This window comes from Megalops cyprinoides, chromosome 19 (assembly GCF_013368585.1).
Source record: "Megalops cyprinoides isolate fMegCyp1 chromosome 19, fMegCyp1.pri, whole genome shotgun sequence".
In the NCBI taxonomy this organism is placed as follows: domain Eukaryota; kingdom Metazoa; phylum Chordata; class Actinopteri; order Elopiformes; family Megalopidae; genus Megalops; species Megalops cyprinoides.
Genome location: NC_050601.1, coordinates 12806016 through 12828294, shown reverse-complemented (window position 1 = coordinate 12828294; position 22279 = coordinate 12806016). Strand labels below are relative to the sequence as shown.

General features: G+C 44.1%; 1 protein-coding gene across 1 annotated transcript; it reads left to right on the top strand.

Annotated features, from left to right (window-relative positions):
• The first annotated feature begins 456 nt into the window (after window positions 1-456).
• On the top strand, window positions 457-21915 carry LOC118794615 (netrin-3-like). The gene is made up of 6 exons (XM_036552871.1): window positions 457-1489; window positions 11208-11396; window positions 14606-14755; window positions 16591-16644; window positions 20862-20939; window positions 21535-21915. Exons 1-6 carry the CDS (start codon window positions 457-459, stop codon window positions 21861-21863), a joined length of 1833 nt encoding a protein of 610 aa, XP_036408764.1. The 3' UTR covers window positions 21864-21915.
• The last annotated feature ends 364 nt before the right edge of the window (window positions 21916-22279 follow it).

Genomic DNA, 22279 nt, shown 5'->3' with positions numbered 1-22279 from the left:
ACACTGTAATTACTGCTTTATATTCTGGGATATGCACTGAGGGCTTATTCCTCCTGGCCTCATTATCATTAAAGGTCATCAAGCATAGTTATATGAGATGGACAAAATCAGTAAAAGTTTGATTTAAGGAGCCCACCATTTTTAACTTGGACTTGTATGAGCCATTTGACTGGCATGTTCTTTGTGCCACATTAAAACACTCATTTTCCCAATATGAACTGACTCTATTCATGAGACGCATATAGCTAGTCAGTTGGTTATGTGCACATGAGTACCTTCTTTCCCACTGCATTCCCACTACAGTTTCTTATAAGACTCTCATTACCTCTCTCTTTTGTTTTGGTTGCCCCTGCTGCCTCCCCTGCCCATGACGGACAGATACATTGGGCCCCAGGATTGGTTGTGTGTGCTGGGCCTGCCCCCCCCCCCCTCTCGGCCTGAGCCCCTTGTAGCAGGATGAGTGGAGCCTGGAGGTGGCTGCTGGGCACATGCTTCCTGGGCACGGTGGCCACCGGCACCAGCCACAACAGCAATCCCTTCACGGCCCAGCAGACCTCACCCGACCCGTGTTACGACGATAACGGCGCCGCGCGCCACTGCATCCCAGAGTTCATTAACGCCGCCTTCAGCCGGGAGGTGCAGGCGTCCAGCACGTGCGGCCGGCCCCCGTCCCGTTCCTGCGGCGCGGCGGAGCGGGACGGGAGGCCCGCCATCCTCGCGTGCGACACCTGCGACGCTTCGGACCCGCGCCGCGCTCACCCGCCCTCCTACCTCACGGACCTCAACTCCGCCCACAACCTCACCTGCTGGCAGTCGGAGAACCTGCACACCTCGCCCCACAACGTCACGCTCACCCTCTCCCTGGGCAAGAAGTTCGAGATCACCTATGTCAGCCTGCAGTTCTGCTCGTTGCGCCCGGAGTCCCTGGCCATCTTCAAGAGCATGGACTACGGCAGGACCTGGACCCCTTACCAGTTTTACTCATCCCAGTGCCGGCGCATGTACAACCGGCCCAGCAAGGCCGTGATCACCAAACAGAACGAGCAGGAGGCGCTGTGCACCGACGGACTCGCGAACTTCCAGCCGCTTTCCCCGGGCCTCCTTGCCTTCAGCACGCTGGACGGGAGGCCCTCGGGGAAGGACTTCGACAACAGCCCCGTTCTGCAGGACTGGGTGACGGTGACCGACATCCGCGTGGTCTTCAGCCGGCCGCAGCTCCCCCAGGAGCTGGGAGGCGGGGTCCCGGGGGAGGGCCCCGCCGCGTCGCCGGGGACGGCGGCGGCGTACCACTACGCCGTGGGGGACTTCCAGGTGGGCGGGCGCTGCAAGTGCAACGGCCACGCCTCCCGCTGCCTGAAGGACAGGGAGGGAAGGCTGGTGTGCGACTGCAAGCACAACACAGAGGGGCCCGAGTGCGACCGATGCAGGCCCTTCCACTACGACCGGCCCTGGCAGAGAGCGAACGTGCGCGACGCCAACGAGTGTCTGCGTGAGTCACGAACCACCTCCTCTCTCCTCTCTCTCATCTTTCCAGTTTTCACAGCTTACGCATCACTCCTTTAGCGCAACTAACACACACGCACAGTTTTTACAGTGAGTCATGAATCCATTCAGTGCTGCTTCCTAAAACCTGCTGAACAACAAAAAATGTTGCATGAAACATTTTGACCTGATTTGACCTGAGTCTTTTGCTTTAGTAAGGAAATAACAGCTGAATTTGCTAAAAGTTATAAAAAAAAAATTACTGAGTTGATGCTGAACGTGATAGTTAAAAAAACATTGTGCAAGATTGGAATTTGGAAATGGAATTTTCCAGTGAAACTCTAGTCAACGACATGGAAATAAATCAGTTATTTCTGTTCCCAGCTATTTTTGCTAACCATCTGAACAATTTGTGGGCAAAGATGTTTCTCATGTTTGTAATGACCTACACAAGTTCTGAAGAAGTGCTTACTCTTTATTTCCTATGCAGTGATTTTCTTTCCAGAGTTTCGTTTTTTTCTGCAGGAGATAGATTAAAACTGTGATGAGATAGGCTGAAGAATAGGGAAAGAAATATATCCTGGGTTAATGCATGCCAAATTGATTTTGGCATGTAACCTGTTTCAATTCATTGATAATTATTTCATGATTATATTCAACGTGAATACACAAACTTGTTAATTTGTGCTGTTAATAACCATGATTGTGCAAAAATGCATAAAATGCTTAATAAGACTACTTTAGCTAGCAACATGGTGTAATAGCTGAAATTGTTTCTTATAAATGCAACAGTACCAGAATGATATTTATGGCAAGGAAAATGTTAGCTAATGTGTTTTAAAACAGTCACAGTGAATTTGGCCACATGCTTAAATGTGAAATGATTAACATTCATAATAATGATGGCTCCTGTGTTGTATAACTATTTCTGACAACATGGCTGCATGAGGTTCCTCTATATATAATACTAATCTGAAGAAGTCTAATCAGTGAAAGGAAAGGGTTCCAGTCACCAGCACACCATTTTGGGTTAGTCATCCAAGATTGTAATTTATCTGTGATTGCTTCTAACCTTCAGGCAAGCAGTAGTATTACAATCACCATGAAGCTTGCCAAGTGAAACTGCAGTGTTTGTATTCTCAAGATAATTCAACAGATAATCTGTGGACAGTATATTTCAGTTATATGATGTGGTGCGATAACAGCAATAATTGCCTCATTTAATTTGTTTGGGAACTTTACAGTATCCTAAATTTTAGCATATTGTCAATCATAATATATGTTGGTTTCTTCCATTTTGTATACTTGTAGAAAGAAGTCTAATCAGAACTAACCTCAAATTCACCTGTCACAAAAATTAGTTTCAATGGAAGAGGGACACAATATTAAATCCATATGCCCTCCTTTTTACCTTTTACTAAACTGAATTAAATTATAGAATGAAAATCTTTTTCTTGTGTTTTGTAATTACAAGAGCTCAGGACTAAGCATTTGTGTTCAAGGATGCCAGGTATGGTTAACTGGAGGGTAAGTGAGCCAACGGATCCAGGCTTGTGGTCTTCTAGAACTGGTAGAGGAGAGTGCTTATATCCATACCCCCACCCCCCATGTCATTCCTTTTCCTGTCTCCCACAGGAAAAATTCCGTGCCCTCCTGGCAGCCCTCCATTTTGGCTAATCATTTGACCTCTCCTTCACTTTTTATTCACGGGACCATGATATGAAATATGTACAAGCACAAAGTATGAGCAGGAGCCTGACTGTAGTGGAGCAATGTGATCTGGATAGTTGTTACGCATCACACTGTGTTAAAATGACCAGCTCTGAGCCAAATCGGAGGGTTGCTGTTGTGCTGGACACAGAGGAGATGCTTAGGACTGTTATTTGTGGTGAGGAGACTGGTCAGTTCGGGTTTTAATGTTAATGGGAATATATGGGTTCTGATATCTCTGTGTCATTCCTCAGAGCCCGTTAGCTTTTGGGGTTGAGGCAGGATGATTGGGTAATGCAGAGGCATGACCTGTTTTGGATGAATGCCAGGTTTAAATAAATAAATTAGCTTGAGAGTGGAGGGACTTCCAGCCTTACTAACCTGATGATCTCTTATAGGCCAGTGCTAGCGAATCTCTAGGACCAATGCCCAGTTAAAAGACATGCCACACCAGACAGAAGCGATACTTCATTTCTCAGATCAAATCTGATCTCAGCATCATAGAAGTTTTTATTTCTGGTTGAGTGCTCACTGAATCCAATCCAGGCCTGAACAGGAAGATCAAAATCAACTCTGCAGTAATCGGTGAAACAGCTTTTTTTGGTACAATATCCACAATCCAGGGTAAATTCATGTCAAAGGGCGTGGCTTCAATGTATTTTTAGAACAGTTCATGGCTGTTGCACTTCTTTTTAAAGAGCAAATAGTGAAATCTCTGTCTGTTACTCTTTTGGCACAATCTTAGCTGACCAAGATTCTACATGTAGAATTAAAGGACATGGCTCCAAACTATGTCTCTTCAATACCATCCTGCATAGTAGACCAGGTGGGTTTTCTGGGCTAACTGTCTGGTTGCCTAGAGTGGGCACAGTTTGTAGTGGCTTTCAAGAGCAGGTTGTCAGCATAGTGGTCAGCCCACAGCTCAACCCACTTTCAGTCATGCTGAAACCACACTTGTCAAACCTGAATGCACAAGGAAATCATTATTGTAATGAATTGTTGTCATTTTTAATAATCTGTTGAAAACCACAGGTATTTCTCTTTTCAGACACAAGCCTGAAACACATATGAGTTTTTTTTTCTGGTTTCCAAGTTTATCTTATTTTCAAAGACATTAAAAGAAGTTGAATAATTGCCCCAACAGACAGCAAATATCTGTTCAGTTGCGGTTGTTCACAAGGCAGACAGTTTGGTATGTAGCTGGAAGAGATTACTGTCTTCATTTTTGACAGCTGGAGACCAGTTCTGACAGAAAAACCAGTACACAGAGCACATGTTCAGTAGCAACTTCATGGTCTTTGTGGATAGAAGTTTGCAAACATTTGCTGGAGTAGCCGCAGAGAAACTCTCTCTACAGAAGTAAAATCTTTATTTCATTTCATTTCTGTAGAGAGTTACTTCAAAAGGAGCAGAAAAAAATCCATTCTAATATACTTAAATTTGATGTTGCAACAGCAAAAACAGAAATAATCACTTGGGGGTGAATACTTTTTGAAGGCACTGTATATCAATGCTTGACATCATGGGAAAGAGTCATTGAGTTAGTTTGTGTTTTTGACTGTCTGTATTACACATGTATCAGATCTAGCGGAGGAAAAGTAACATGTAATTGAAAGTGGGTTCCCAGCATTGGCTGTGAGGTAGGGTTGCACAATGCCCTGAGCTGCCATTCACCAGCAGCTGCTGGTTCTGCTCTTGTGAGTTTGGGTCATTGCCGAGCCTTTGAGCCACCTAGCACACTGGATTAGGGCACAGCCTTTTCTTTTCATCAGGCAAACTGGACCTGCAGCCCGAAGATTAGCAGTGGATTTGAAAGCCAGATGTGGTTTCTATTCAACGATGCAGAGCCATTTATTAAGATGGGGCATTGTGTAATTGCACACAATTTTTTTTGGGAAAATAATTATCACTGGCTCAGCCACCTCGTCTGGGTTCACCTTTGTTGATTTTGTTCTTGGGAATGCGGCAAGGATGGAGCATGCTGTGTTCCACGTCCATGTCCATCTTTACTGTCCCCTCAGAAATCTGCGGTGCTCCCTGAGCTGGCAGGTACACCCAGACCTTTCATCATTGATAAGCCTCTCTCTGTAAAGTGTTCTCAGTTCCTTGGATGAAAGGCACCTTTTAGATGTAGATCATTATCAGTCATTACCAGAGCCAAACTTTTCTTTCATGTAAAAGAAGGAAGGATGAAGCCTTTGCTTTCTTCATAGTGTTTTTTTTTTTGTACCCATCTATAGAGGAGTAAGGTGGAACCACCGTTTTGTAAACACTTGGGTGTGGTTGAAAGAGAGATGTCAAACGAGGAAGCGTTGGGATCGGTGGAGGTATACTGTGGTCATGTGATCCACCAGAGTAGAGTACTAATCGTAGTATACCTCTAAACGTAACAGGGCAATGGAGGGGAGGGCACCGCTCAGGTATTTTTGACCTGAGGTCCAGGTTCTGTGGGGATGTCAGGGTTCTTGGTGATGTATGTCATTGGAGGGTAGTCTGCAGAATGCTGTGAGTGCAAGAACACAGTCTCTGAACACACTGATATGTGGCATGTTGCTGTGCAGCAGGCTCAGAGAAATTGCTCTAATTGTTATTTCAGCTTAGAATCCACTCTGAAACAAGTGTGTTTGCCATGGATTGCAAAGCCTGTGCAAAATCTTCTGGCTGTTACTGGATATTTTTTAGCTCTAAATTTGTAATCTTTTTTTGAACATATTGTTTGGTTTTGTGCAAAAATGTAGCTGATGCATTGTGGTGCATTACTGTATATGGTATCAATTAACTGCTTATTAACTGTGAGGCCATATCCTTCCCTAACCATTGTCAACATTATCACTTATATTATCACTTCCCCAGACCAAAAATTTTTTATTGTGACCTACCCACTTTAGTTTTAAGAGGTCCACCTCTAGATGGCACTGCAAAGCATGAACTCTAGTGTTAAACTGTCAAGAGCACCCAACTGTGTTATTATTAAGTGTTTTTTAAGCTGTTACTATTAATTTATCTCAAACCACCTTTCATTCCCAGCAAAAGTCAGTGAAAAAAGCAGGACTCAGCCCCTCGGGCCCACCGCAGCTTGACACCTCAATTACTGAACCTGTGGTGCTTGTGTCAAGGAGAAGGAACGAGAAAGAAATCTTCCATGGTTTCAAATAATTACATCATTTCAGGATGTTGTTCCAGAAGCAGCTGAGGTGTGAAATAGTCCCTCTGAGGCAGGAGGTCTGAGGAGGAGAAAGGGAACCTTTTGTGGAGAGCCAGAGGAGTGTGAAAAGTATGGGGTCAGGAACAAATCGAATGTGGCTTTCATTTCTGTTTGGAGTGATTCCACTATTGATCAGACTGATTAATGTGGTAAAACTTAAGTTAGCAACTAGTATTTTGATTCAAGTGTTTTTAACAGTGAGTTGAGGTGATGCCTTTGTTAAGTTGTAAATTAATGACATTGGTTTGTAGACAGCTAACAGCTAACATTGAGGGAACGGTTTAGTCTGCAAAACTGATTGTAAGAAAAAATTGTTCAGAATATACACATGGAATCATTTAGGCAAACTAGAGTTTTAAGAACTGAAAACAACAAATTAGTCTATTAATAAATTACTTAATATTGCAAGATATGTAATGTCATACTGTCCAACCAGAGAGGTATAACTATAGACCTGCACAAAACAGGTTTAATCCTTTGATTCATACGTCGTAAACAACACTGCAACTGTAAGTTTTTTACACACATACATGAAAGAATGTTCTGCTCTGCATTTGAAGAAGCTTTTTACATTATGTATTTTAACTCAAAATAGAATGTATTTTTTCATATTTGTTTGATTTCCAGAACCAAGGACATATGTTACTGAAACCAATCACTGGGCAAGTTGCTCCACTCACACCCCAAAAAGACTCGGCTTTTCACAGAGCTACGATAAGATGTCAGTCTGTCTGTCGGATAAATTTTTGTCTTTCAATTTATTGATTTTTACCCGAAGCATCAGTCAGGCTGGAGGTTTCATAGTCTTTACTTGTCATATGGGCCAACATAAGTTGACCAGTCTCACATAACTGCAGAAACACATAACACACAATCAGCAGTGAGATTGATAGATTTCTCAGTTATTGATTAGTCCCCTTAAAAAGAACAGCCTTTTCCCCCCACAATGGAGAAACAAGAACAAACAGCAGCGACAGGATTTACTAATATCAAAGGGAATTTTGCAACCTCACAATGCCAAGGGATGGAGTGAGTCTAGATTTACAGCCTTGGAATTAGATCTGAGATTCTAGCTTTATGGCCGTGCCAATGCGTGCTGCTTGGTTAGTGTGCCCATAGTCATGCCTCCCTCGGCTCCATCCAACATGTGTTAGCAATCATTGCCATAGAGAAGCTGCTCTCCTTTTTGCTTGTTTTGGTCTTGAGTTTGAATCTTGTCCGTGACTAACATTTCTACCCTCAAACTTCAGTTTTGTTTTTCATTTTGTGGAATGAAATGTTGACATCTTTTTTTTTTTGTTACAATCAGGGTCTCTTAAGTGAAAGCTCCAATTGTCTGTACAAGATCCCCGCAGACCTGTAGAAACCACCAACTGTTTTCACCTCTTAACCGTGTATTGCTTGTGCACTTTATGAAGCAAGTGTGTACAGAGTCCTGAGGGCCAATGAGCCCCTCTAGTCAGTGATAAATCAGGAGTACTCCTGTTAGTCTGTGATACCTGCTGTGATCCACATCTCACTCGGCAGCCACCAGACAGTCGGACAGGGGAGTTTTAGATTCATTAGGAGCGACATGTTTTTAGCTGAGAGGTAACCCATATATGGGACAGATCCATGGAGAATTGTCAACCCAGTTCTGCATTTTACGTCCTTACTTCTCCACACTCGGAAAGAGCAGCACATGACTTTTGTCAGAGAAGGAGGATGTTGGAGGACAGGGGACAGAGCTAAAAATAACAATATCAATCATCGGCATGTCTGCCTGGGCAGTGCGAGTCAATTACTGTGTGACAGGTAACAATCAATGTGATCCTCTAGACACATTCATGGCTAGAATTATTGCCCCTCTGGTGAAAACCGATGATGTCATACTTAGTTAATCATCAGCGGTGTCTATGTTGGGCCATATGTCCAGAGATGTGGTTCTAAGGTCAAGGGCTTTCAAAGCAAGACAAAAGTTGAGACAGCCAGACTTTTTGGAGGGTTCCCTAAACTGCTGTGGAATATTCAAGGAACCAGCTCACATTTTTAGGTTAGAGTGGGTGTGCATTCCAAATCTATGCAATGATCATGACCCCATGACATCAGCTCAATCTTTGGGTTGGCCAATTCTGAAGACCAAACCAAAACTAATTGACTTTCTCACCTCTTAAAGTGTCTCTTTTGATGTCTGCGAAGCACAGGTTTTAACTTTGATGCCAAAATAGCCGAACATTCCTGTCTTGGGAATGACCCCTGATTCACGCATCTATGAATCACGTAAATTTGAGCAGCCCTCTGTAAAAGGAGACAGGCAGTCTCACATCCAACCATTCCACCTTCTCAGACATTTTAAAAGTGTCCAGGGGCTGGTCTATGAGAAAATGAATCACAGGGAAAGTAAGGGTTCTGGAGGGGCACGGTTTTTTATTTTTCCACCCTTTACATTTCACATCAGTTAATGCTTTGAACAGGCCAGTTTAGCCAGACAGCAGCATCATATTGAAATAAGTCTCCTTCCTGCTGAGGGTGGCAAATCAAGACAGAACAGTAGAGGGTAGTGAAAGGGCAAAATGAGAGCCCAAGCATATGAGGATTGAGAGACTTGGCTAGGTAGAAGACAGGTGTTCAGCAGCCTTTGTGTGTGTGTGTGTGTGTGTGTGTGTATTTTTTCTTGCCTTTTTACATGATACAGTCACAGCCAAAGTGCCATATTCTCAAGTATTTCCATCTTACTTCAACTGCAGTGTTTGATTGCATTTTCCCCTTGTTATTTCAATCAGGAATCTGTTGAGTCTTGTCTTTGCTCATCTGGAAAATTCTCCTTAACACCCCAAATTTTGTGAAAGTGTGGTTCTGACCCATAAAATCTGCCACGGAGTGTTTTAATCACAGGCCTCTGCCGTGTGTGGGTCTCCTTTTAACCCCAGTTTTCTCCAATAGATAACAATTACAGAGTGTGTGTTTTTTAAAAAAAATCTCGCCATCTCCCACCCTGCTTTGATGTACTAATGTATTTAAAAATGGCAGTTATCCCTGCGGAGGCAAATTAGGGGGAGTTATCTGCAGGGTGCGGCACTTCAAAACAAACCCATAAACATTCCACGTGTTGTGGAAAATTCTGGAATATGATGAAGGTGAATATGATAGCCCCCTTTTTCTATTTCTCATTTTATCACCCAAAAAGAAAAAAAGTCTCACTAAAGCAGCTAACTGATGTATTTGACCCCCCCTTGTAATATACTGATATATTTTAATATTCTGCACAAGGGGTGAGCCTGAGATTTCACAGACCCAACATTCTCTGGCAGAAATGGAGAGAACAGTCAGTAATGAACAAAAAGCTTGTCCTGCGTCTCCTCTCAAATGCTGCAAATGTTGCATTTGTCCAGAAACAGCCAATCAGCCACGTGGGGCAGTGGTGCTAAATGCCAGCATTGCTGCCTGTAGGAACACAGGCTTATTTCTGAGAGGGATTGAAAAAAAATACAATCATAGGGATTTCCATAAAATTTGACCACATAATAAAACTCAGACGGGATTGGCCAAGAGTCTGGGAATGTGCACTTAGTGGGGGTATGTGACACATGGCTGGCTGTGCATATCACTTATTATTATTGCCACTCCTTTCCATTTTTTCACACGTTGAACAATATAGGTGGTGTATTATTTTAATATAGATAATGTTATGTACGTTATAATGTCATGTTAAATATAGATATTTCGTCATTTCACAACATGTAAAAAAGGGTGCTCTTGTTTAAACTTAATTAGGTGGTGAAGTAGAGGAAGAGTCTCTGTCTATTCTACTGTCACCGTCTACTGTACTCTCTCTTCAGAATGCACACGGCAGAGAAAGGTATGGTCACATTGCTGGTTACATCCACAGAACTTTAACAGTGGTGAACATAAAATACCACGCGGCATTTCCTCGTGCTTGAGAACAGCACCTCCTTCAGAGCAGTCAGTCATTTGTGCTTTTCCCAGCATTCCCATGTAACAAACAGAGAAGGAGACGGAGGGCCGCGCGCCCTCCTCCCATAACGAGGTGGCGAACATGACTAACGAGCGGCCGCTTGCGTGGGACAGCGCTTGTAATCTTCGTGTTTAATATAAACAGGTTGCTTTTACGGCCCCTTTCACTGCTCGTGTTTAATAGAGCTCATATGAAGGCGGGTGGGTGATGTAATGATGCGGCGCAGCCAAGGAACAAATATGATAAAAGAAGGTAACACAGTAAAACTTTAAAAGAGAAGAAACTGCGGGGTGTGCCTGCTAGCTCCGTGTTTGGGCTTTTATTGTATGGTGGGATAAATTAAGCGACTGTGTTTTCCCTCGGCAAGCTCTTTTAAGTATATGCGGCGATGAACAATTTGAAGCGCAAGTAGGTCAGTGTCTGTCTTGTAGGGGGCTGCATATTTTCACACAGAAGTGCATGGGAGCCTCGCTCATAAAAAGAATCAACATTACGGAAAGGCAAATCCTAACTGGCAACGTCTCATCTTAACAGCTGCCCAGCTACATCTAATGATACTACCAGTTAGGCAGTAAGTGTTGTAGCAGGGGTGGCAGCAAACCCTATGTGGCAAGCGACTAGAAACCGTTTTAGACAGTCACACACAGTGTAAAACCTCACTGCTGGCTATAAGACAGATAATACACTAGGTATAGAAGCTACCAGGCCGGCTACAGAAGTCACACATCCCTTCAGACCTCTGTAACAAATCGTGATACATCAGGAGGCGTCCCGCTTCTTCACAGGCCAAATAGGGCTATCACAGGGTGACTGACACTCTTAAGTAACTCCCTGTTGTCTCTGTCCCTCCTGTAGCCTGTAACTGTAACCTGCACGCACGGAGGTGCCGCTTCAACATGGAGCTGTACAAGCTGTCTGGAAGGAAGAGCGGGGGCGTGTGCATGAACTGCCGGCACAACACAGCAGGCCGCCACTGTCATTACTGCAAGGAGGGCTTCTACAGGGACCTGGGCCAGCCCATCACACACCGGAAGGCCTGCAAAGGTATGGGACAGGAGGGGGACCAGGGCATCACAAACTGATCCCAGAACAGCTGCTTCAATACTATCAGTCTCATTTCTTCTGAGATTTTTTGTTAAAAAGTAAATGGGACAGACAGAGTAACAGAGAGAGAGAGAAGGAGCCATTTTTGAGTGAAAAGCTGTCAGGACTGGTGGTGACAGCTGAAATTCACTGCCAGAATAAACACTGTGTTCCATATGCAGAAAGTATATATGCTGAAGATATTAAGGTACTAAGCCTGCACAATTTTATCAAGCTTGAAATAGTTAAAGATATGGTGATACACATTTTCTATAGCAAAGGGCAAAGGAAACCCACAAAAGGATTGGGAAAGCAGAGTGAGGATCAGAGAGTGGAACAGAGGGAGAGGAATTTTAAAAATGCCCCCCGTTTTAACCCCTCTCATAAGCAGTACGATGTAGTGGTACAGATCAGGGCCAGTAACCAAGGGTTGCTAGTTCAATTCTAAGATGGGGCATTGCTGTTCTACCCTTGGGCAAGGAACCTAAACCCATATTGCTTGAGTAAATATCCAGGTGTTTAAAAGGATAACATGTAAAGCCTTGTAAGACAATCTGGATAAGAACATCTGTAATGTATGTCATTTAAATGTTATCACCTGAAATGGAACCTGCCAGCTACAGCAGTTACATAGAACTGGAGATCTGGGGGGGGGGGGGGGGGGGGTTATAGAGTCCCCAACACAGTCACACATGACTTTTAACATAGAGGCATATCAGAGTCCTAAAATATACAGTTGAGTCAAAGACTTGCTAGCACTGAAAGCCCCCAAAACCAGCTGACAACAACTGGTGTTTGCTTCAAAGTATTTAAGAAGAATGAAGGGTGATTCTATAAGAATGTAAATCCAGACAAATGTTCCAGTGTAACAGCTGTTACAGGAAATAGATCTGGTTTGTGCCTGGTAGGACAAACTGAACAATTGCATTTGGCTTCATTTCTGATATGTACATTTACATTTATTCATTTAGCGGACGCTTTTATCCAAAGCGACTTACATAGGTTACAGTTCTTTACAATGTTATCCATTCATACAGCTGGATATTTACTGAGGCAATTGTGGGTTAAGTACCTTGCCCAAGGGTACAGCAGCAGTGTCCCAGCGGGGATCGAACTGGCAACCTTTCGGGTACAAGTCCTGCTCCTTAACCACTATGCTACACTGCCCCCATGTACTGACAGAAAACCTCAAACTGATTGTCAAACACATGATAAGTAGGAACTGAAGTACTGAATACTGTACTGAATTCTGAATTTATCAATCAGGAACCCTTTGCACACTCTAAATTGCAGGGTTCCCTCAAGCGTGATTTTTTTTCATTCATTCACAAATGAAAAATAATTAATTATTTATGTTTTTAATCAGAGCAGTTCTACCTTTCTTATACAGTAAAACTGTTTATGTTTGCAGTTTGTAATCAGACATGGTTGTTTTCTACTAAATCAATATCAAACCAAGGAGAGAAAATAGCTTATGTTCCATGACCAGTTGTGCATTAAAAGCCATCCTCTGTGCCAGATCTGATAAAAATAGTTAATCCAGTATTTCCATTTTTGACTTGATTGCAACTTTTATAATGTATTTTTTCAAATTTTATGGGTCCTATTCACTCCAGGCCAACTGGCACCATTTTGAGCACACGAAATTTTCCAGTGGTCAGAAATGCTTGACCGTAGCAGTCAAACTGTCTTTTTGTACATTACGCATACACCATTACTGTAATCACTGTTAAATGAAATTAATTCTGCAGTCAAGCATTTATAAACAGACATTAAAACTTTTAGTTCGCAATACAACAGCTTGCCACTGAACGCTAGGAATCATCAGAGAAGCAGAAAAGCATCCGCACGGCTGCGGCTTCTGAAAAAGCTCATTTTGTGTCAGTGATGGACCGTGATGCTCTGTTAGCATTTGCCCTTAGAGCTGCTTGTATGCCTGTCTGAGTGTCTCTGAGTGGCTGATGTGCACTGCTGCCCCAGGCTGGGCACAGGCAGAGAGGGTGCTGGGAATGGTCAGACTGACCAATCGAGTTACAGCGCAAGAATTCGGATAATCTTTCACCCTATTCACACAGCCCATAAAAACCAGACAGCTGACACGTGACAACAGCAGCGGGCTCACATTTAAGCCGGGCATATTTTTGTGCATATCTTACGGATTTCCTCCGTCCAATTTAGCTTTAATTGGCCGTATCATAGCAGAGCATAAAAAATTTTGAAAGAGGGCTCAGGAATGTGTGTTTTGGCGGGAGGGCTGTTTGGGCTGCGGGGTTTTCGGGAAGAAGTGAAACGGAGAATATGTCGCAGGCAGCGCCTGGGGTTAAGAGACCGGACAAGCGGGGCAGAGCTTTATGTGTCTCTCTGCCCCGGTCTGCCCGCTATCCGCTGGCCAGCGCCAGGCACAGTCACGGTCACAGTCACAGTCACTGCGCTCAGCAGGACCCAGGATGGCACTGTGCCTGTGTGCAAGCTCACTGAACCTAAAGACCTCGATGACTTACTCTGGGGCTGGAATTGTTTTCTAACCTGCAAAACTGGAAAGAGCAGCTCTTTAACAGGTGATACAAATACTATTAAATCCAAACAATTTCCTTGGCTTGTCTTGTCGTTTAGACAACATAGATACATTGACTGATATATTGACTGGAATTTTTTTTCCACTACTGTGTGATTAACCCTCGCATGGGTTGGAACAAGTGAGTGCCACTTCCTGATGGAGTCTTACTGTCAAGTGACCACACTGTGTGACTGTTAGACTCAGCAGTCATACCATATGACTGTATGGCTCAATGGCCTTATTGTATTACTGTATGAGTCAATGGCCATGCTGTATGACTGTGACTATAATGCCACTGCTTCACAGTGAATTGGTTCCTCTTTATTGTGGTTGCTTATGGTTATCTTGTTTTAATGTTTGTGCCTGTTTTCATCACTGTTTTCCTGCTGTCCCTTTGTCCTCCCCTTTGTAGCTTTTCTCTTCTCTTTATGATTCTAGAATTTGTCTCTAAATTTAGCAACCAATTGTTTAATGTCAATAACTGAATTGCAGTTGTATTTCATGAACTCCCCGAATCAGGATTTGCACAGCACTCTCGGACAGAAGAGAAGCCTGCTAAACTAAATTAGTTTGATTGATTGATGTGTCTCTCTCTATATGTATCTCTTTAAAGCTTGTGACTGCCACCCGGTGGGAGCTGCTGGTAAGACGTGTAACCAGACGACGGGCCAATGCCCGTGCAAAGATGGGGTGATGGGCATCACCTGCAACCGCTGCGCCAAAGGCTACCAGCAGAGCCGCTCCACTGTGGCCCCCTGCATCAGTGAGTCCGTCTCTCCCCTCTCGCTCTCTCTGCGGAAGTATCAGACAAGCTGCTGTAGAATCAGTACAGTGATGAAGCAGACCATCTACAGCAAACCTGACACTGAGGGCTCTCCCAGGGAGCACACTTTATATAGATGGTGTCCTATCTTATCAGTGTGTTGCTAGTTTGACAGTGTCATAAAGATAAGTGGTTAAATGAACGCACAGGTGTGTGTCTAGCCATTTAAATATATTCCCTCGGTAGCGTCAGGAGAGGTAGCACAGTTTGTGCTCTCTACACGTGTCGTGATTTGTGTCTGCCATACGTTCTTTTGATCAGCACGCTCCCCACGACTCATACGTTCCATGAGCGCAATCGCGTGTGATCAGGTGGGCCTGTGTATGTGGTGAGCAGATCGAAGATTACGGTGGCCGGTGAGAGCATGTCTGTGGTCGAGTAATCTCACCACCCATACGGGCCGCTTTGAGCCGGTGCATGAGCAAGCAGCGGCGAACAGGAACAAATTGACCCATTCTGTTTTGTTGCAGCCATTTGCTTGTATTTCTGTTACCACGCTACTCCAATTAAGATGCTGTTTCCAGTTCCTCATCAGGGCTAATAGAGCACCCCCTCAACAGCCATTAAGCACACCATGTCATTTGATGCTAAATTAAGCTACTCCAAACAGCGATTGGTACCTTGGAAACAGTGCAATATTATGTACACAGTTCACTCACTGGGTTAACTCACTAGAACACGAACGTTTGAGTGTCCTTCTCGACAAAGCGCGGCGGAGAAGTTGAAGGTGAAAGGCTCCATCGCTAGCTGTGACATTGTGTTGTGTCGGTCCCCCCCCCCCCGGTGGCGGCCACTGGCTCTGTTCCAACAGCATGCTCAGGCCTGCGCTGTGTGTGTCATGGAAGGACAGAGGTACAGAAGGCAGCTTGCCCGCAACCTGCTGTGCCACACCTGTTCTCCTTCAGTCAGAGCAGATGGGAAAGCACAGGGAGGACAATTGCTGTGGTAGCTGCCTGCAAGAAAGACAAATTTACAGCAAATCACAGGACTTCGAGGGAGGAGGTAGCCCTGGGTCGCTCGCAACTCTCACCCTCTGTGGATTCTCCTCTGGCCCTGTTTTGCCTTCATGTGTTGGAGTGGAGATTCAATCTGGACCTCTGATTACAGGAAGGGGGAGATGCTGTGTTTTTACTGAGGCTTTTAAATCTACTCACAGCATATGCAGAAAAAAAATGTCCTCTTCAGTGACACAGGAGTTGAGTTGGGTGGGGCCCTTACAATTTGTAGGAAATGCTTTAACTCTGGGAAGAGTAGATGGCCAGAAATAGCCATTTCCACTGATCTCAGTCCCGTATGTCTGCCTGTCTAAATGTCTGTCCACTAAAATGCAAAGGGTGCAGCATTGATGCTTTATACCAAGAGATCATGGCTGTATCAATGAGGGTCTGACATCTGCTTGCGGTTGCAGACAACTTTATACGGGGCAATTACATTATTACGGCAGTTTCCCATCTAGCCTTTTAAGCAGGTATTCACAAAACGCTGTCTGTTCAAACCACTGCTATGATACAAGAGAAGGTACTGTATGTGTAACAGTCTGTTTAGTGCAGGTTATTTTTGCAGATGACCTTGGTGTTATATGCCCCTCCATTTCACTCCCTTCTGTCAGTATTGGAAAGTACAGCTAGTTGTCCTAGAAATGTGCACGATACGTATCCCAATCAATCAACGAATCAATCAACGAGAGTGTCAGAGAGCCAGAATGATGTTGACACCTCTCTGCATGCCACAAGTGTGTATTGATTGCTTCTTTTCTCTCTCTTTCTCATTCTTAGAGATCCCAGTGGTGAGCCCCACAGCTGTAGTCAGTAATGCAGAGGATTCTGCAGGTCAGTACTGCTCATTTCAGCAATCCCCTCACGTTACTCAGCAACACTCTTTCTCTAAGTGTTATTGATACTTGTGTGAAATGGCAGAAGGTATCCAGAGCTTATTTCAGTGAAATCTGAGTAAGCGATTTTATTAACAAATAATTCCTTCTCATCAACAAAGCTGACCAGATGCTTCAGGGTTGAGTCATGGCTGTTGCATTTACAAGAGAGCTCACAGACGGCCTGTAGACATGGAAGTTGGAGCTGCACCTCCATAAACAGCAACAAGGCAAAAAGTGATTATTTATGAACGTGCCGGCTCTGAAACAAAGTTACAGCTCATTTACTCTTTAATAAATATATCACCCTTTTACGAATCTTTCCCTTCGGTGAAAACTGGTTCTTGTTGTTCAGCAACATTGCTTTGTTTCTGACTCTTTGACCCACGGATCTGTCATTGACTTACAAAATTAAGTTTAACCATAAACAGAACTTTAGACAAAATCTTGAAGTTGTTCCCATATTATTGATCATTGATGCTGGCTCCTGTGAGGTTACTTTATTTTGCATTCCTCTGCTTAAAAGTGTATTTACTTACTGTGAAAAGACAAACATAGCAATCCATAGCAGATGCATTTGCTCTTTATCGTACCGTAGCAGATGCATTTGCTCTTTATCAAAAATAAATAAGAGCCAGGTAAACAGCTTGTCCAGTATTTCCTGGAACAACAAAATCAACCGTACAAAATCAACCCCATACTGTAGTTCAAGAGTTCGTTGGGCAAGTTTGCCACATAATTAATTGCATTATGCATTACTAATAGCTAAGCACATTTCATCTAAAGTGTTGAAGTGTCTACATGAGGGAAGAGCTAAACAGGCAGTCATATTTGGTTCAGTGTCTTTACACACATTCTTCCCAGTCTAGTCACAGCCCCTATTTAATTTCCATGTCCTAAAAACCCCAACTGTAAACGAGAAGTGTGAGTGAACTCCCCATGTGCATCGTGACCGGAAAAGAACCCTGCGAAGGCCCTGGACTTTAGAAGAGGCGTGGGTGCAGTCACATATCATTTCATAACTCTTAAGACATATATTGCCTTTGAGCATGTGCTAATGAGACAGAGGAAACAATGTACAGATCAGAGTCCTAGAGGCAATTGTAAGGTTTTCCTGCAGTCTGTCCTCTGGGCCTGGCAGCGCAGTAGCAGTGGTGAACAAAGAACCGTTATGGCTCCCATATTCCCTGGTCTGTGCTGGTTTCACATTTTAAGCACATACAAGAGGAAGAACATTACCACAGGGCTCCTTACTGCATCACTAATAATGCCTTCATTCTCCCCAGTGAAAGAGAATGAAAGCTTTGGCTTCTGGGAGTCATACAGTATTCAGGCATACTAGAAATGTGAAAAGCACCAGGGGTGCTTTCCTGGAAAAGCCAGCAAGTTTATGAAACTGAACCCCACTGAAAGTGTTGGGCTAGATGGACCAAGTACACATCAATTCAAAGGTTTTATCAGGCTGGTTTTTAAATCAACCAAGCACTTTCCCTGGGTTCATACCCCAGTAGTGCCACCTTTACTGCCTTTTAAACCAGTTTGTCATAATGCTTTCAGACTCATCCTACTCTTGTAGCTGCACAGCCTCCACAATGGTAGACACTTCAGCTACGGCGTCTGCAGGCATCTAACACGTGCCATCCCAACTCTAGGAACTGCTCTGGATTACATCATGTTCTCCACAAAGGTCTAGACACGCTCACCGCCTTTTTACTGTCCCAGAATCCAACACCATCCAATTCTCTGCCCACACTTCCTCACAGGCTTGTGGGCCTGACCGCGGGCCCACCTCAACTCCTGCTCCCACAGCAGCAACCAGTCAACCCACACCGTGGTCCCCAATCGTCTGCCCCCCCCCCCCCCCCCCTTACAAAATGCGGCACATCACCCACCACACCATCTACCCCAGACAGTCACTCCAGATCTCACCAGATCCACATCTGGAAACAATCGGGGCCCCTGTCAGCCACCCTGAAACAGAATGGCAGACGGGCTACGCAATAGAGCTACCATGTCTAGCAAAAGCCGTGATTGGATTTCTTTCATTCTTTCCTTTTAAACAGTTTGTATTACTCCTAATGGCTGGCCAGGCTATGTCAAGCCTGTTTGTTTTTCTAGCAGGTCTTCAGGGTGCTGCTACGAGTCCCTGCCTGGGGACGTGGTGACGGAAAGGGGCTTGAATGCTGTTCAGTTTTCCCCCTAACATGTTATTAGAGAGAGAAGCAGCTGGCCCACCGCTCTCTGGTCACTACTAATAAAACTGGCAACTCTCTGATATCTAGCCAAGTCCCCCTGATATTTCTAGAATTTTTTCCTGTTTTTTTTTTTCTTCATCTCTCCCGCTTCTCTCTCTCTTAGAAATCAGCACTGTAATACTGTTCAATGGCACGCAATGAGAAAAGTATTCTTTTTTATAGAGGAAAAAAATGACTATATTCATATGTTAGCAATCACTTTTATTTAGTCGTGTTTGGAACTGAAACTGCCCCTTTTTACCAGACTTCTGAATGATCTCATTTTAAAGGCTGCTAGAGTAGACCAGAGATTCATCAGCATAACAAGATCACAGCTTTTTAAACGAATGCCAGCTGAAGTCACTTTGTATCCAAGTGACTTCTGCATGTGCTTGTCAAGATTGAGTTCAATGTGGATTATGATAATTCCTCCAAAACACAATGAAATCTTCTCAACAATTTTATAATTCTTTGTCTGTTACTAAAAATGTTTTTTAGTTTAACTCTTTAAACAACTAATCAAACACATGAATAGCAATAATCATATTTTGAAATAAAAATTTGCATGTCTATGTGATACAGGACTCTGTCAATGTTAATATTAAGCCTATTGCTTATAGTAAGTCATGATGTAAAAGTTAGGGGTCTAGATGCAGAGGGGTCTCATGTTCTGAAAGCACATGAGCATCTGTTACAGTGCCTCCCATCATGAAAGCTACTGCGGTAATGTCTAAGCACCTTGTAGTCCTGTGTAGTCGGGCAGAAATGAAAAATCCACCATAAACTGGTCAGCTGGTGCCCTCAACAGGCGTGTGCCACACATATTGTGCTTGTGTGCTTGTGTCAGGAACGGGGATCGGGACACAAACGCGGACCACCGGGTAAACGTAGCCAAGCGTTTAATTACAATCAGCGGGCAGTTCGTCGTACAGGGACAGGCAGGGTTCAAAAACACAGGGGAGCAGTCCGGGGGCAGATCCAGGATCGGAAGTCGGGGCGGGCAGAGTCGGTAACCAGGCGGGCGAAGAGTGTCAGACAGGTTGAAGTCAGCGGGCGAAGGACGAAGTCGGGAGACAGGCAGGATTCGGCAAACAGCAATCAGAATTCAGGTTTACTAAAGCGGGGACGAGACAGGAAGAAACTTACTGTAACGAACTAGCAACAAGACAGAGACACGCAGGGAAGATATAGGGCTGGGGTAACGAGGAGATGGGAAGCAGGTGAGCAGGCAGGCAGGTGCAGGCAATGAGGGAATCAGGTGGGTGGGGACCCGGCGGGGAGCAGGGCGGGGCAGGAACACAAGGAAAACAAAAGCACAAGGACAGGGAAAACAAAAACACTGCGGCTTAAGGGGGCGGAGCCCTGACAGCTTGTTTAATGAATGGGAGTCTTGAGCTGAGGATGTAGCTGTGAGGTAGAGGCTCAGTGCGCAGCATCATGCAGTGTGAGGGGCAGGTCAGGCATTTGCCCTGCATTGGAGAGTGTCTCTAGCTCAGGCTCCTCACAGTACCGCAGCTTCACTTTGCTGTTTCTTTCCTTCAGGCGCTTCTGCTTAGCATACAGTTTTTCCATACATTCCTAATACGTGTGGTAGTCAGTCAACTTGATCACAGATAAGCAAAATAGTAACGGTTGCCCCAGCATACAGATGTGACATGTGTGTTGTGGAATTCACACTGGTGTTCGTAAATAGGCAGTTTCATTAAAAATTAAAAAAAAAAACACATGAAAATCAGCCATAACAATTTCAGACCACACAATCTTGTGCAGGAAATTTAAATTGATGCTCTGAAATGTAAGTGGTGCAAAACATAATAAACCTTTTAAATGTGCTGCAGGAATGTTTGACTCTTTGACTTGAGAATTGTATTTGTGGGAAAAAAAGGATGTTGAACTCAATGTTGTCATCTATGCCATCATATATGGGTCTGTTTGTGCACAGATTGTGAGTCATACTGTGAACCAGCAGTGAATGGTAATGTGAGGATCAGCATTAAGAGGTACTGCAAGAAAGACTATGGTGAGTATCTGTCTTTCAACAGTACGCTAGCAGCGCTTTTGGTACTAATTTGAAAATGTTTACATATCAGATGCCTGCAAATGCAAATGGAATAATAATACTAAATAATAAAATCCTGCAATCCAGCTTTCATGTTGGTAATGAAAAGCAAGTATTGGCTGTCCAGAAGTGCTAGTATTTATTGAATATTAATGTCCTGCATATATGTTGCAAAGCAAATGTCAATTCACCAGCAGGATTAACTTTCTTGTGTTCTTTATTGTATGGTGTTGATGTCATATATTTTTGTCTTGTCTTTTTATGCATTCACAGTTTTGTTTTCCATAAACTGCTTTTATATTCCCAGTTTCAAAAGTAATTTGATGATTTAATAGCAGACTACTCATGGTATGTCATGAGAGTAACAACATAAACCTTTAGTAGCCAGACCCATACTTTGAATACACACAGAGATTGACCAACATGGTCCACAGCATTTCCTGAGTGAAATTGGTCAAGCCTGATAACAGGCATTGTGTATTGGGCAAAAAAAAAAGAGCCGCAGCTCTGACTCTGAGTCGTTGTGCGATGTGTGTGTGCAATGTGTTCCCCTCAGCGGTACAGGTGAACGTGCTTGACATGGAGACGGTTGGAGACTGGGCCAAGTTCACGGTCAACGTGGTGGCGGTCTACAAGAGCCGCGGGGACCTGCTGAGGCGGGGCGACCACTTCCTGTGGGTCCACATGAAGGACCTGGCCTGCAAGTGCCTGAGGATCCAGATAGGCAAGCGCTTCCTGGTGATGGGCACCGGCGAGGGCGGGGCCGAGCGGGCGGGGCTGCTGGCCGACAAGGACAGCCTGGTCATCCTGTGGAGGGACATTTGGACGCGGCGGCTCCGGAAATACCAGCGCAAAGAGTGGAAGGGCAAGTGCAACAAGGCATGATGGGAGAACACCTGCTTCGCGGCTCCCGTTGGAGTACCGCGGATTGCAGAGGGCACACAGCAACACTGCATACCGCATGTCTCCTGGCCTTTTTAAGGACCATTTGTGTATATTGTATGATGATTTTTTCTATTTTGTTGTTTGTCGTTTTTCATTTTTGTGTATTTTTTGTACTAAAGTTTAGGTCTGCCTTGAAAAGGGACCGTTAAAAAGGGTACAACATACATATAAAGGGCTGATGCCTCCCCTTTCTTGACAACGACAGCAGTAAAATGTCCACTATTTTCTCTTATGCACATGTAATTCCTGACAGGACTTTTTGAAGTATTATACTGTGATCGCAGCTCCTTTTTCCACTGGAAAAAGCAGTGGGGTTCAGATGGATGGAAAAGTGTATTTTGGGCTGCAGTATTACA

Coding starts and splice junctions, on each gene's coding strand:
- LOC118794615 (XM_036552871.1), top strand. CDS start 457: ATGAGTGGAGCCTGGAGGTGGCTGCTGGGCACATGCTTCCTGGGCACG. Junction 11,397..14,605: donor ACACCGGAAGGCCTGCAAAG/GTATGGGACAGG, acceptor ATCTCTTTAAAG/CTTGTGACTGCCACCCGGTG. Junction 14,756..16,590: donor CACTGTGGCCCCCTGCATCA/GTGAGTCCGTCT, acceptor TCTCATTCTTAG/AGATCCCAGTGGTGAGCCCC.